This window comes from Carcharhinus amblyrhynchos, chromosome 9 (genome assembly GCF_965287045.1).
Source record: "Carcharhinus amblyrhynchos chromosome 9, sCarAmb.v2.hapA, whole genome shotgun sequence".
Taxonomy (NCBI): Eukaryota; Metazoa; Chordata; class Chondrichthyes; order Carcharhiniformes; family Carcharhinidae; genus Carcharhinus; species Carcharhinus amblyrhynchos.
Window position 1 is genome coordinate 91,374,139 of NC_137332.1, and position 14,978 is coordinate 91,389,116.

The 14,978-nt window shown below is 42.2% G+C and overlaps 2 protein-coding genes across 3 annotated transcripts in view; both read left to right on the top strand.

Moving 5' to 3' along the window:
* Positions 1-14,978, top strand: part of LOC145348007 (uncharacterized) — a 521,035-nt gene that overhangs the window by 299,849 nt on the left and 206,208 nt on the right. The gene's annotated exons all lie outside the window — the stretch shown is intronic.
* On the top strand, positions 1,076-4,013 carry LOC145348052 (uncharacterized). The gene is made up of 2 exons (XM_080196177.1): positions 1,076-1,167; positions 2,107-4,013. Exon 2 carries the CDS (start codon positions 2,571-2,573, stop codon positions 3,450-3,452), a length of 882 nt encoding a protein of 293 aa, XP_080052303.1. The 5' UTR covers positions 1,076-1,167; positions 2,107-2,570; the 3' UTR covers positions 3,453-4,013.

Genomic DNA, 14,978 nt, shown 5'->3' on the forward strand with positions numbered 1-14,978 from the left:
AACTTGACCTGCCATTCAATACAATCAAAGGGCTGATCATCTGCATCAACTCCACTTTCCCTCTTGCTCCCCACACCCCTTCATTCCCTTCGAGACCAAAATGATCCATCCTGGCCTGAACATACTCAATGCCTCAACACTCACTTTCGTCTGGGACAGACAAATCCAAGGATTCACAACTATCTGAGGTAAGACCTTTCTCCTGATGAAAAGAGTCCATTAGTTTGAACTGAGACTCCGCATTCCTGACAGCATTGACTAGACATTAACCCTGTGGAATATTCCATTACTTCAAGAAGCTGTTCGCTCCAGACTGTTCCCAGCAAGGATGCACAGGGGGTGGAGTGAGGGAGGGTGGTTTATAACAATATCCTCTCCAACTCTCTTCCAGTTACAACAACCCTCATTTTTAAAAGAAAAAAATGCTTGGGACAGAGGACAAGATAGTGCTGGAAACACAGTTCTGGTTGAGGCTGAGAGAGAGGGAAAGTGAGAAGGGGCAGAATGTGAGAGTGATGCAGAGAGGCAATGAAAGGAGCTGTAGAAGGGGGTGATGGAGAGACAGAGACAGTGTCAGAAGGAAAGAATGGAGGGAGTGAATGTGAGGCGAGAGAAAGAGAGGAATGCGAGAGGAGGGAGAAGGGATATAGGTAGGAGGGAAGCACAAAACAGCAACTATTAAAGGAAGAGGGGGATGTGAGAGAGAAAGATATATGAAGGAATGAAAGGGGGGAAAAGAAGACAACACAGTGCAAGAGGGTTTACAGCAAAAGGATAGATTTCTTCTTCTGATTTACTATCAAACACATCTGAAACTACACATCCCACACTGATGTCAGCTTGAAAGTCTCTGAGGATGAAGAATGTCCACACTAGAAATCTCTGTCAAACATTTACCAGGGGAACTGAGACAGCAGCTGCAATAAGTGAGGTTTTATTCAGATAGGACAATGAAAAATTTAAATCCCCACCCATTTGCTGCTCAAAGTCTCCTCCGTTTCCCTGGTCAGTTTCCCAAACTTCAGGAAACTCCTGTTACTCCAGAAATATTGTGATTGGCTGTGAGAGACGTCAATCAGAGAGCCCACCCACTCTGCCCATTCTCTCCTCTTCCTCTTTCACAGCTGCTTCACTTCCTGTAGGGACTGAAAACCAAGTCAGGAGATGGTGAGTGAAGGAGCAGAATTTATAATAATTACATTGCATCATATCCACACTAATGTTCAGGCAGTCTGACTATCCTGTGGGGAATCAGGTGTGGAAATGCCCCTTATGCTGTGTGAGAAGATCCAGCTGAGAGACCTGTTTACTCGGTGCTTTGTGCTGAGCTGTTTGATTGGAGCTGTGTGTTGGATATTGAGTGTGTTCATTGGAAGCATTTCCCTTCTGATTTACAGGCTGAGTTTTGTTGATGGGTTATTACTGAATATGAGAAGATGAGGTATAATTATCTGGGAGGGGCAGAGATATTTATTAAAATGTATTTTAATGTCTTGAAAGATTTTACCTGAAGGTCTCGACATTTCCTAAAAGTCTGGACTTGGACTCGATATTTTTTGCCCAGCGATGTGTCTGATAGCTGAATTTGGGATGTGCAGTCTGAGTGAGTGCAGTGTATCTAATTCCCAGGGTAAACCAGAACATTTCAATTGGTTACACTGAAGCAATATTTTTTGGTTTCTAGTGCTTTCTGCCCATTTATTAAAATAACTACCGACAGTTCAGTGTTGTACAAAATCCATGCGTATTTAGACTGCAGTTGTGCATCTCTAATGCATGCTTTGTGGTTAGTTCAAAAGATTCAGCTTTATGACAAGATGCATTGCATCATGTAATATTGCAGTGACTTATCAGGGTGGATTTATAGTAATTTGTAGGTCAGATATGTTTTCTTCAAATAATTTGGAAAACAAGGGGAGAAATTTCAAAATTTTCAATGAACTAACATTTGTCTAATTGAAAAAGAAATGACTTGCATCTGAGCCCCACATGGAGGAATAGCAGACTGGCACTCACTGTGGAACAGCTTCTAACTGAGGAGTCAGCCCCTTCAAAAAGCAGGAGGGGGAGTTGGAGGAAATCATGTTTCCTTTTCTTGTTTTACAGAAGGATTTCACTGTACTACACCCAGGGAATATCGAGTAGACACCATTGGTAGATCCTAACCATCACCCAACGAACAACTGCCAAACCATGGGAAGACTTCCAGCCCCTTCGCAGCATTGCTTAACATAGAGAAGGTTGGAAAGTGAAACCATCATCTGGCATTTGGTTAAATGAGGGGAGTTTTGACATATCATTAGATCTGAACCTGGTCAGTGGTGTGGAGCCTTCCATCAGAGCCAGTCTTTCTGAAGGGTCAGTTGTGGATGATCAGTTAGAGTGAGGCTGGGAAGAAGTGTGAGTGGATTCCAAGTGTGGCGAGAGCTTCAATCATTTGTTTCGTGAATCTCTGACTCATTCCTGCAGGTGAAATATTGTTTCAGTGTGAGGAGGTCTCCACAGACTCGTATGAATTTCTAACAAACAACATACATCTGTGCTACCATCTGTATCACAAGGACAGCTCTATGGAAGAGAAACCATTCAAGTGTAAGGTGTGTGACCGAGCTTTCACACACAAATCAGTGCTCGTGAATCATCAGCGCAGTCACACTGGGGAAAAGCCATTTAAGTGTGAGGTATGCAACCAAGCCTTCGCAAACTCTTCAACGCTTGTGTATCATCGACGCGTTCACACAGGGGAGAAACCATTCACGTGTGACGTATGTGACAAATCCTTCTCCAAAGCATGGAACCTTTGTACACACCAACGTATTCACACAGGGGAGAAACCGTTCACATGTGAAGTGTGCAACAAATCATTCTCACGGTCCTCAGCCCTCCGTGTGCACCAACGTTTTCACACAGGAGAGAAACCATTCAAATGTGAACTATGTTACAAATCGTTCTCACAGTTACCAAACCTCCACATGCATCGACGCATTCACACAGGGGAAAAGCCATTCACGTGTGAGGTGTGCAGCAAATCGTTCTCACGGTCATCGAACCTCCTCGATCACCAACGCACTCACACAGGGGAGAAACCATTCACGTGCGGGATTTGCAACAAATCATTCTCACGGCCAACGACACTCCTCGAGCACCAACATATTCACACTGGAGAGAAACCATATACCTGTGAAGTGTGTAACAAATCATTCTCAGAATCATCAACTCTTCTCGTACACCGACGCATTCACACTGGGGAGAAGCCATACACATGCATGATGTGTGGCAAATCGTTTTCACAGTCAACAAAACTCAGGGAACACCAGCGGATTTCATTATCCTGCTCTGAAGCTGCAGATCTGGTTCCAAGAGCTGATAGATTGCAGATGCCAAACACACTGGGCTTGGTTTTTCACAGAATCACTACAGTGCAGAAAGAGGCCATTCAGCCCATTGAGTAATAGGAACATAGAAAATAGGTGCAGATGAGGCCATTTGGCCTTTCGAGCCCACTCTGCCATTCATTATGATTGTGATCATCTAACTCAATAGCCTGATTCTGCCTTTACCCTAAATGCTACATCTAACTGCATGTTGAAAACATTCAATGTTTTGGCCTCTACTTTCCATAGTAGTGAATTCCACGGGTGGAACACTCTGTGGGTGAAGAAATTTCTCCTCATTGCTGTCCTAAATGGTCTCACCCTGTATCCTCAGACTGTGACCCCTGATCCTAAACACCCTCACCGTCGGGAACATCCTTCTTGCATCTTCCTTGTCTAGTCCTGTTAGAATTTTATAAGTTTCTATGAGATTCCCCCTCCCTCATTCTTCTGAACTCCAGTGAATACAATCCTGACTGACTCAATCTCTCCTCATATGTCAGTCCTGCCATTCTAGTCTTGTAAACCTTCTCTGCATTCCCTCTAAAGCAAGAATATTCCATGTGTGGCCCCACTAAGCCTTGTGTGATGGTTTTGAGACATCCTTGCTCCTGCACGCGAATCCCCTCTTTATGAATGTCTACATAAGAACATAAGAACATAAGAAATAGGAGCAGGAGTAGGCCATCTGGCCCTTCGAGCCTGCCCCGCCATTCAATAAGATCATGGCTGATCTGTCGTGGCTCAGTTCCACTTTCCCGCCCTCTCCCCATAACCCTTAATCCCCTCTCTTATCAAAAACCCATCAACCCGCTTCTTAAAAATATTTAGCGAGGCAGCCTCCACCACTTCAACGGGCAGAGAATTCCAGAGATTCACCACCCTTTGAGTGAAGAAGTTCCTCCTCAACTCCGTTCTGAACCGCCCCCCCTTTATCTTGAGGCTGTGCCCCCTAGTCCTACTGTCTTTTTTGAGCGGGAAGAGTCTTTCCACCTCTATCCTATCCATCACACCGTTTGCCTTTTTTTTTAACTGCCTGCTGCACCTACAAGCTTACCTTCCCAAAAAAAAAGTCCGCCTGTCGCCCACATAAACCTTGGCGGGCCTTGTTGCTGCCGAGCGATGGAGGTGCCCAGTGGAGGTCCCTTTTACAGAGGGATCTCCCCCAATTACATTGGGGACCTGGGGTGGAGGGTAATGCATGCAGCAGTTTCGCACAATCGTAGGATTTACTGGTTCACGGACTCTGAAGCTTGCCCCTTCTGAGGCCTTGTGGAGTCCGTGGACCATGTCTATCTTGTGTATCTTAGGTTGCACTTCCTTTTTGTTTTTCTGAAGAACTTTTAGTGATGTTTTGTTTGCACTTCAGTCCCACACTCCTGATCTATGGACACCTGGTGTGGAGAGGGGAGGGTCGGGATGGTGACCTCCTCATGAACCTGCTCCTGGGCATGGCGAAACGCGCCATTTACAGGTCCAGGCAGCGTGTGATCGAGGGGGCCGTCCATCCTGACTGTCTGCCCCTCTACCGCGGCTACATTCGCGGCCAGGTGTCCCTGGAGAGGGAACATGTGGTGTCCACGGACACAGTTGACACCTTTCGCACTCGTTGGGCACCGCAGGGGATGGGGTGCATTATTGACCCGAATAATCACATTTTAATTTGATGTTTCTTAAGTTTCCTTTGTACTTTGCTTTTGTTCGGGCTGTTCCCCTTTTGGGGAGCTGACCCTTTTACTTTGTCCTAATTTAATTTGCATTTGTTTATTTGGTTTGACCTTAAAAGTGGATCTGCCTTTCCATTTTTGCTACCAAAGTGGATAACCTCACATTTATCCAAATTATATTCCATCTGCCATTCATTTGCCCACTCGACTAACTTGTCCAAAACACAATGAAGGATCTTTGTATCCTTCTCACAGCACACCCTCCCACCCAGCTTTGCGTCATCCACAAACGTAGATATTTTACATTTAGTTCCCTCTGTCAATATGCCAGCAGAGCATCTTATCCAGGCCTTATTAAAGTAACCCCACATACTTAACCTGCTAATTCCCCTAACACATATATCTTGTGTGACTAAGGGACAACTTACATATCCAGTCAACCTAACCTGCACATCTGAGTGTGGGAGGAAGCCAGAGAACCCGGAGGAAACCTATGCAGACATCGGGACAACATGCAAACGCCACACAGATAATCACCCAAGGCTGGAGTTCAATCTGGGTACCTGACACTATGATGCTGCTCTGCTAATCAGTCGGCCATTGCACCACAGATGAGAAGGCTTTCAGCTGTTAGATTTCTAAGAAAGCTTTCATTCACTCTTCTGATCTCCTTAAATCAGGTGAAATCTTTGTGTAAGGTGACTGTCAAATCATTCACACGCTTACTATCACACACTCACACAGGATAGGACTGGTTAAGTATGAGGTGCGAGATAAAGCTTTCACAATTTTGAGGCTCTTCTATCAGATAATCCACAAGGGGAAAACCCTTCAAATGTGAGGTTTGCAAAAAAACTTCAGAGAGATCTGAGATTACACAGAGGAGAAACCATTCGGGTGTGAGATGTGCAACATCTCAAGGTCATTGTACCTCCTGCTCAATTAGAGGAGCTACACGGGGAATAAACCTTAAAGTATGACGATTGTGATGAAACTTCTGTGACGTCTTTGACCTGTGTGGGACATTAGAGAATTCATGCACAGAAGAAACCCATCAGGTGCAAGTTTGTGACAAAGATTTCACCCAATCCTTTGATCTCCTGAAGGAGAAAAGATGTACAATGGTGAGAAACCATTCAGGTGTGAAGTGTATGATGAGACTTTCACACAGTCATTGTACCCCTTAAAACCAAAGGGGTTAATTTTTTTGAGTTATAATCCACCTAGGTAAAGATAGTAAAATTTTAAAAAGATAAACCCATGCTTCTAGAACTTTTTCAAAACTGCAAGATGAAAAGAGTTCTCAGTTTGAGTTATTTGCTGGTCAAAATTCCAGAAGCTGACTTGAAGGCAATGTAACTGCATTTGCTGCAGACAATTTCATTTCATAATCTGTAATCCATTTTTTCCAGAAATCAAGTTTTCCCCTGAAGTCCCCTTCAATGAAAACTCTGTATCTCTGCGCTGAACTTTTGGGATGTACAGATAGGGCTTTAATTTGAGAGAGTGAGATAGCACTTTACTGCTCCATTGACAATATATCCAGACCACTCCTGCTTTTGATCTTAGTAGCTGTATTAATGTGATTTTGAAATGATTACTTGTCACATGATCTGTTGTTCCAACAACAATTTAAGAAAAGGTTGTCTATTCTGAGAGTGCAGCGTTTTAGCTGATTATGGTGATGGTCAGCTAAACCAGTTGTATACCAGTTACATTCAAATTTTCACCCCTTTGTACTTAAGAATCTGGGTGATCATCCAGGAAGAAGCACAATAAAGTTAATTTTGGGAACAAGGGTCTAGAAGGTAGATATGTGGGAGTGATTAAACCAGATTGACGGCTGCAGAAGCATTGTGGTTAGTGGAGGGTCAGAAGCAGAGAGTTTGAAATTAGTTTTGAGTTTATGTATGTTAGTAAAATGATGATATGGGGATGCTGGTGTTGGATTGGGTGGACACAGTAAGAAGTCTCATAACACCAGATTAAAGTGCAACAGGTTTATTTGGAATCATGAGCTTTCGGAGCACTGTTCCTTGGTCACATGAGTCAAGTGCTCACCTGAGGAAGGAGCTGCACTCCAGAAGCTCATGATTCCAAATAAACCTGTTGGACTTTAACCTGGTGTTGTGAGACTTCTTAGTAAAGTGAGCCAGCTCACAGAAATAGGAATGAAGTAGAATCAGACACTGCTTTAGTTAGTGATGTGAATTATAAACAGATCCTCCCCAGGTGATGGGTGTTTCACAACAACTATGGATAACATTTGTACTCTCCTGTCTGGGAGGACTACTGTCCTGAGTATGGTGAGGGAACAGGGGTGAGTCTCTACAAACCCGAGTTCCCTCAGTCCATCATACCACAATGTAATAATGGGTGAAATGTTCACCATACACTCTTCCAAACATATTTCATGTTCTGAGAAAGATCTTGAGTCATTTTCAAATTCTTTGCTATTTTGGTCAAAGTTTGGGGTAAGTTGAATATTATTTTGTTGTTAGTCTACTGTTTTATCAATCCATATAGATTTATAACTCACAAATTAATTTTGAAGTTTAAACCAAACTACCTGATTAGTCAGCATGGTGTATTTGTATTCACTCAGGAACAATGAGTCCTGTTCACAATGTTAAGAACCTCGTTGATGTTCAATGGAAGGATACCCCAAACCCAGAAGAGAACTTGGAGCACCAGTTCTTAGTGGTATATATTTTCAATCTGATTTGGTATACTGTGAGAAAAATATGCACTAGGCCAGTTTTTTTGTGATCAATTCATAAAGAATAATTATTAACTTGAAAGAAAAACATGAAAAGGACTATAATACAGTACATTGGCTATACACACAGTATTACATGAAGTTACCCCTCTGTTCTCAACTACTTATGTTTCCTGAACTCTGAGATGACCCTTGATCCCAAACAGCATCCAATATTACATAAATCGATGAGCTAAATCCAGCAGATATTTAAAAGTGAACAAATCTCCAGATCCATATCAGTTCTGTCCCAGGCTGTTGTGGGAGGCAAGGGAAGAGATTGCAAGGACTCTGACTGAATTTTTAAATTCTTCTCTGGAGGTGCCAGACGACTGGAGCATAGCTGATGTGGTTCACTATTTAAGAAGGGTTGTAGCAATAAACGAGGGAATTATAGACCAGTGAGTCTCACATCAATGGTAGGGAAACTGTTGGAGAGAATTCTGAAGGAGAGCATCTATCTTCACTTGGGAAAGGTATAGTCAGTATGACTTCATCAGAGAGAAGTCATGCCTAACAAATTTGATTGAATGTTTTGAGCAGATGACCAGCTGTATAACTGAAGGTAGTGCAGTTGATGTAGTGTATATGGTTTTCTTCAAAGCCTTTAACAAAGACCCACGTGGGGAGAAGGCAAAAGCACATGGGATACAGGGTAATTGTGGATTCAAAATTGGCTCACTTGAGGAGACAGAGGGTTGTGACAGAAGGCTGCTTTAGTGACTGGAAGCCAGTGTCCATTGGCATACCACAAGGATCTGTGCTGGGTCCCTTCTTATTCATCACTTATATAAATGACATAAAAGACTATGTGGGGGGACAGGATTAGTAAGTTTACGGATATCACAAAGATTGGCGGGTGGTTAACAGTGAGACTGAGAGTCTAGGGCTACAAGAAGATATAGATGGGATGATCAAATAGGCAGATAATTTATAGATGGAATTTAATCCTGAGAAGTGTGAAGTGATACACTTTCGAAGGAGTAATCTGACAAGTATTAAATGAAAGACATGATATAAGGAAATTCTGTGGAACAAAAGGATCTGGGTGTGTTTGTCCATCGATCTCTGAAGGCGGAAGGGCATGTTAGTAGGGTGGTGAAAAAGGCATAGGGGGCACTTGCCTTTATCAATTGAGGCATGGATTACAAAAGCAGGGAAGTCATGTTGGAGTTGCATAGAACTTTGGTGAGACCACAGCTAGAGCACTGTGTGCAGTTCTGGTGGCCACATTATAAAAAGAATGTGATTGCACTGGAGAGGGTGCAGAGAAGATTCACTAGTATGCTGCCTATTACGGAACATCTTATGTTATGAAGAAAGGTTAGATAAGCTTAGGTTGTTTTCGTTGGAACCAAGAAGGCTAGGGAGGGAAGGGGAGCACCTGATAGAGGTGTGCAAGATTATGAGGGGCATGGACAAAGTGGACAAGGCACAACTGCTTCCTTTAGTTGAAGGCTCAGAGACCAGGGACATAGGTTCAAGTTGAGGGGGGTAACATGAGGAAAAATGTTTTTAACCCACAGGGTGATGACAGTCTGAAGTATGCTGCCTGAGAGCATGTTGTTCAAGCTCCTTGATACCCCATTCAGGCAAAAGTTGATTTGACTTTTTTTGCCTTGAAAAATTAAATGAAAAAAAATTTTCTTAACTAAATCCACATTTGCTGAAGAAACTCTTGTCCTGGATAATTGGATCTAGAAGCTTTCCCACCATTGAAGTTAAACTCATTAACCTCTAGTTGCTGATTATCCTTATCTGGCACCTTTGTCTCTAAGGAAGATTGGAAATTTATTGCTAGTACCTCTGAGATTTTTACTCCATATTTCCCTTAGTGGCAAAGATACACATCCCATTTGATTCTGTGGATTTACTGAATTTAAGTACATCAGCTTTCTAATACATCCTCTTTATCAATTTTAACATAGCCAGTGTTTCAATTATGACCTCTGTCAATATGATTTCAACAGCAACTTCTCCTTGAGTAAGGACCAAGTTCTCTTTTAATATCACTGCCCCACACTCTGTCTCTGAATCTTCACCTTTCTGGTCCCTAATTCACCCACCCAAAAACTTAAAATTAGTTATTTGTCCATCAAACATTCCCATTCTTTAGCTGCCAGTCTCTATTCATCCTCTCTGTTTACAACTTGATTATCATTTGAATTACTAAGCTGACATCCAGCTGCATCCTATATTTTACTTGTTTTATCATCCGAGTAGTTCTGCCTTTTCCAGTCCTTCCTTTTCCCACTTGTTCAGATTTTCCGTTTCAATCCAATGTCCTCTGGAAGGGTTGCGGCTTCTGCTGGTGTTTCCCACTCCCACCCTGTGCAAGTGCAGATGAGATGGCTTCAAACCTGTCTAGAACTATATTACCCATGCTGCCTGTATCCCTGGGGCACGTGCAGTGAGGAGTGGTAGTACGGAATGGGTGGGAGCCAGCCCGCAGTGCCTGATGGCAGTTGTAGTTTTATCATGTGCAGCGGTGGTTGGCGCCCAGCGTTTGGGAATTGGAAAGTGAGGAAACGTGAGCCTGAGTGGCTGAATCGAATTGAGAAGCAGAGACTGACCCTTGGAAGGAACCACAGCGATGTTGGTGGGAAGATTCACCATTGCAGGAGATGTAGGGGACCTAAATTAGGCTAACAGAAAACACATAATCATGGTTTGAGAACACTAACACAATGCTAACTTAAGAGTGAATACTCTTAGACTATAGAAAACGCTGACAAAAGGCTGTCACTTAAAGACAGCTCTAATTGAATAACAAGTATTTCTCATTTAACACGTGTATTTTAAATTACTAAAATGGATGCAGTTTGCTTTTAGACTACATTTTGTGAAACTTCAGCCAACAGCAAGATACAGCAGGGTTTGATAGGATGAGGTAGTAGACAGAGCCTGCATTCTGTATGACAGTGGTTTTACTGAATGTGGCCACTTTATTAGCAGTTGTCAGGAACAAAATGGCTACCAAGGCCAGCTTGATGACTAGAACTATACAGCTAAAAACTGATAACACAGGTGCAAGTCAGACATAAGGATTTTCTCAGATTCAGACAAGTGTCATGTGGGTTTCAGTCTGTGGGAATCATTTTCCCATTTCACTGTCCAGCATCCTGTGTTGTTGGGCAACTGAGGGAGATAACATCCAAAATTAAGGGCAAATAAGATTCCATGAAGTCAGGATGTAAATTGTTATTGGCTGGAGTTGGTGACAGGGATGATTATCTAGTAAACATTAGTGCAAATTAGTCAATAATGCCGACCAGAAAGGTAGGAAATATGTTTTGAAAATGTATAATTGGTCCCGCGGAAGCATTGTTTTTCAAGGTGATATTGGGCTGCGCACATTTGCTACCTGGACTGCTGGGCTTCTTTATATCATTCTCCCATTCCATCGTTTGTAAATAAAGTCACATCTTAAAATTAGTGCACTGTTTCATGCGTCTCTATATTTAGATTAAGTTTAGCAATACATAGTGTGGATGGAGAAAGAACACTACAACAATGATTTAACAACAATAATGGCAATAGTGGCTTTAAACTGGCTATTCTGGCTGAGAGCTAAGCATGCTGGGAATTTTAGTCAATTTGTAGATTAAAACCAGATGCAGGTCATAAAAAAGGTTCTGGTCAGGGAGCTGTGATCTGAAGCTTCCTGTGTTGGTTGGATCAGGGAAATTGTTCACACTTAATCAAGACAACGTGGCTCCAATTTTTATGGCTGCTATGTATGGTAAAATGAGCTAAGCATCATGGCATCATTCAAAAGTAATTTCACAGGATGTTCAAGCCATGTGCTCAGTTTGCGGTGACACAGTTGGCTGGTTGACAGAGAATCCTCTGGAAACAAGTGGAGAATTGTGGATAAAAGACATATGTGTCCTTTGTTTAGCAGTGATAACTCCAAGAGAAGAACCATCACAACAAAGCTTGTACCCTAAAGGATACTTCAGAGAGAAGGTAGATTCTACATCTGGGATATTTCTTGACCAAGATTTTCTTAAACTTGGTGATATCTATTTCCAGTTAAATAGTTAAAATCGATGTTCAGTTAAAGTGTAGTTTAAGAGTTAAAGTTCAGTTGAAAATTGATCTTCAGTTAGTGTTAATGAGTTGCAACTGTTTATATGAGTTGGTATTAGAAGTGTTAAATTATTGAATTACTGTCCTTGTTTGTCTTATTAAACTGGAATGCTTGGAAGATGTTTAAATTGAAGCTGTATAACAATAGCTTCAAAGAAAACCCTGTCAACAACACAAGCTTCTCTATACAACTGAAGAGGAAAAAAAATCACAAGTCACAGCAGTTCCACTGACTGGACAACATAGAAGAGTTGCAGAAGGCGGATAGTGTCATGTCAAAGGCTGCAGAGAGGTTGCTTCTCTCTCCAAACCTCACCTGACCTGAACATTTCCAGCATTTTCTGAATTTCAACAGATTTCCAGCATTCAGAGGATTCCAAGGGCGATCTGTGTGCACTTTAGGGAAGTGTAGACTATAGGTTGATTTGATGGAGCTTTGATAATAACAGTTTGCCTTCATGTGGATAAATTATTTCAATTGTAGAGGTTAGAGAAGACCAAAGTCATATTTACAAGCGATGCAAGGGCAGAACTACAGATTCATTAATCGCTAAATGTAACAAGGCAGCTCAAAAGGACATTTTATAAAAAATCAAACCACAACAGTGGGGTCTATTATTGGAATAAAATTGAAAAGCAAGAGAAGTGACGTTGAACTTGTCTAGAACCTTGTTTAGACCACATTTGGAGAGCTGTGCGCGTATCAGATCATTGAAAAAGGACAGAAAGGAACTGCAGAAGGTGCGATAAACATTGATAAAGATGATGTTGAGAAATGTAAGATTGCAACAATCAGGAAAGACTGAACAGGCTAACACTCTTTTTTTCTTAGAAAAGGTTGAGGGGGAACATCATTCAAATCTTTGAAATGATCAATTATAAAATTAAGAATTTGAGGGTAAACGGAGAGAAGGTGACGTACTTGTGGGGGAGTCCAAAACTGGGATCCATGAACATAAGATGATCAATAATAAATCCAATGAAGAATTCAGGAGAAACTTCTTTCTCAAGAGAATGATTAGAATGTGAAACTTACTCCAACAGGAAATGGTTGAGGCAAATAGTTTTGATGTATTTAATGGGAAGCCAGCTAAGTAGATGAGAGAGAAGGGAATAGAAGAATCTGGTGACAGGGTGAGAGAAAATAGGGAGAAAGCTCATTTGGAGCATTACCACCGTTAGAAAGAAGTTGGGCTGAATGGTATAGCTCAGTGCTGATGCGTTGATGCCACATGGTGGCACAGTGGTTAGCACTGCTGCTTTCCAGCACCAGTGACCGGAGTTTGATTCCCGGCTTGGGTCACTGTCTGTGTAGAGTCTACACATTCTCCCCGTGTCTGCGTGAGTTTCCTCTGGATGCTCCAGTTTCCTCCCACAGTCCGAAAAACATGCCCGTTAGGTCCGTTGGCCCTGTTAAGTTCTCCCTCAGTGTACAGGCGTCGGAATGTGGCAACTAGGGGATTTTCACAGTTAGTTCATTGCAGTGTTCATGTAAGCCTACACGTGACACTAATAAATAAGCTTTAACTTGAACTTTAACACAATTTTAGTGTTTTATTCTGTCACCACGTTGCCACTGATGGATTAGGCAGCAGCCAGGAACAAAGATGGTGCTGCTCAAATAATCACAGTTGTGTTTTCAGCAGCATTGTTTAATTCCTAATTGAAACAGATTGTTCAGATTGCCTGTCACTGATTGAGAGGGAGTAACGTTTCCTGTTTGAGGCCACAGTTAGATTCGGGCCTCGGCCAGTGAGCTTGGTCTGAGGGGGAGTCAGGTAATTGTATATCAGAAACAAGATTTGATGGATGTGAGAGAGATTGTTCAGCACGAGAAATTTATATTGATTAATGCTCCAAACTGTGAAAATGCCTCTTAAAACCCCAAGTTTCTAACCTGTGCCTGGTTACAACTTCAATGTCACAAGAATTGTGGCAGAATCATTCACATAATGATCTTTCATTGCTACTTCTTTCAGTCTGATATGTTGTACAGCAGCTCTCGTTCCACTTAGCTTGTTGGCCTCCAACAGTTTCAGCATTTACTCAGAATAGTATTAATGCGTTGTAAAATTTTCACTTCTTCTTTCAGATTGTTTACGATGTATGTGCACGGTGATATCATTGACATGTGCAGAAGAGTGACGGCATTGGATTTCAGTGCAATCGCAGACCTGTGCTTGTGTACACATGGGTATCAGTGACATCTTGTATTGGCAAGATACAGAGAGAAAGTAGGTAAGGAGAAGGCTCATGTGGAGCATAAGCAAAGTAGAAAGCAGATGGGCCAAATGGTCTGTTTCTGTACTTTTAAAAACTAGAATAAGAAAAAGCTAAAATATTCAGTAGGTTAGGTAATAGCCTACCCCTCCACCCCCCCCCCCCCCCCGCCCTTCCTCCAATGAAATACAGCCTCCCTGTCAAGATCCCACAATCATATGTCCCATGTTTTAATTACTCCAAATTGGTCACTTTGGAGTCAGTCTCTGAGTCATTGGCATTATCCAAACAAGAGGAACTCCCCAAGCACAGTTTCAGCCCCTAGCGTACAAATCACTGAGGGACAATATTAGTCCCCAAGTCACAATGTCATTCCACATGTCCCAGGGTCATTTCCTGAGTATTTGAGTTGCTTCCCAAGCCATGGTTTATTCTCCTCTCCCAATCTTTGCCCCTTCCTCCTATCTCCCATTTGTCAAACTATTGCTGTCAAACACATCCAAGATGACACATCCCACACTGATATCAGTTTGAAAGCCTCTGAGAATGAAGAATGCTATTCCCACACTAGAAATCTCTGTCAAACATTTACCATGGCAGTTTCTTCAGAGATGGCATTCTATAATATCTACACTCATCCAGGAATGAACCTTCATTGAGTGACGGATCAAGATTTCTTTGAATTACATCCCATAATATCAACATGACTGTTCAGGCAGTCTAACTATGTGGGTATCAGGTGTAGAAGTGCCTCAAGTGCAATGTGAGAAGATTCAGCTAAAAGACCTGTTTACTCCGTGATTTGTGCTGACTTATTTAACTGAAGCAAACCCAACCTGGACAAAAAGCCTGGAAGTTGGGATATCT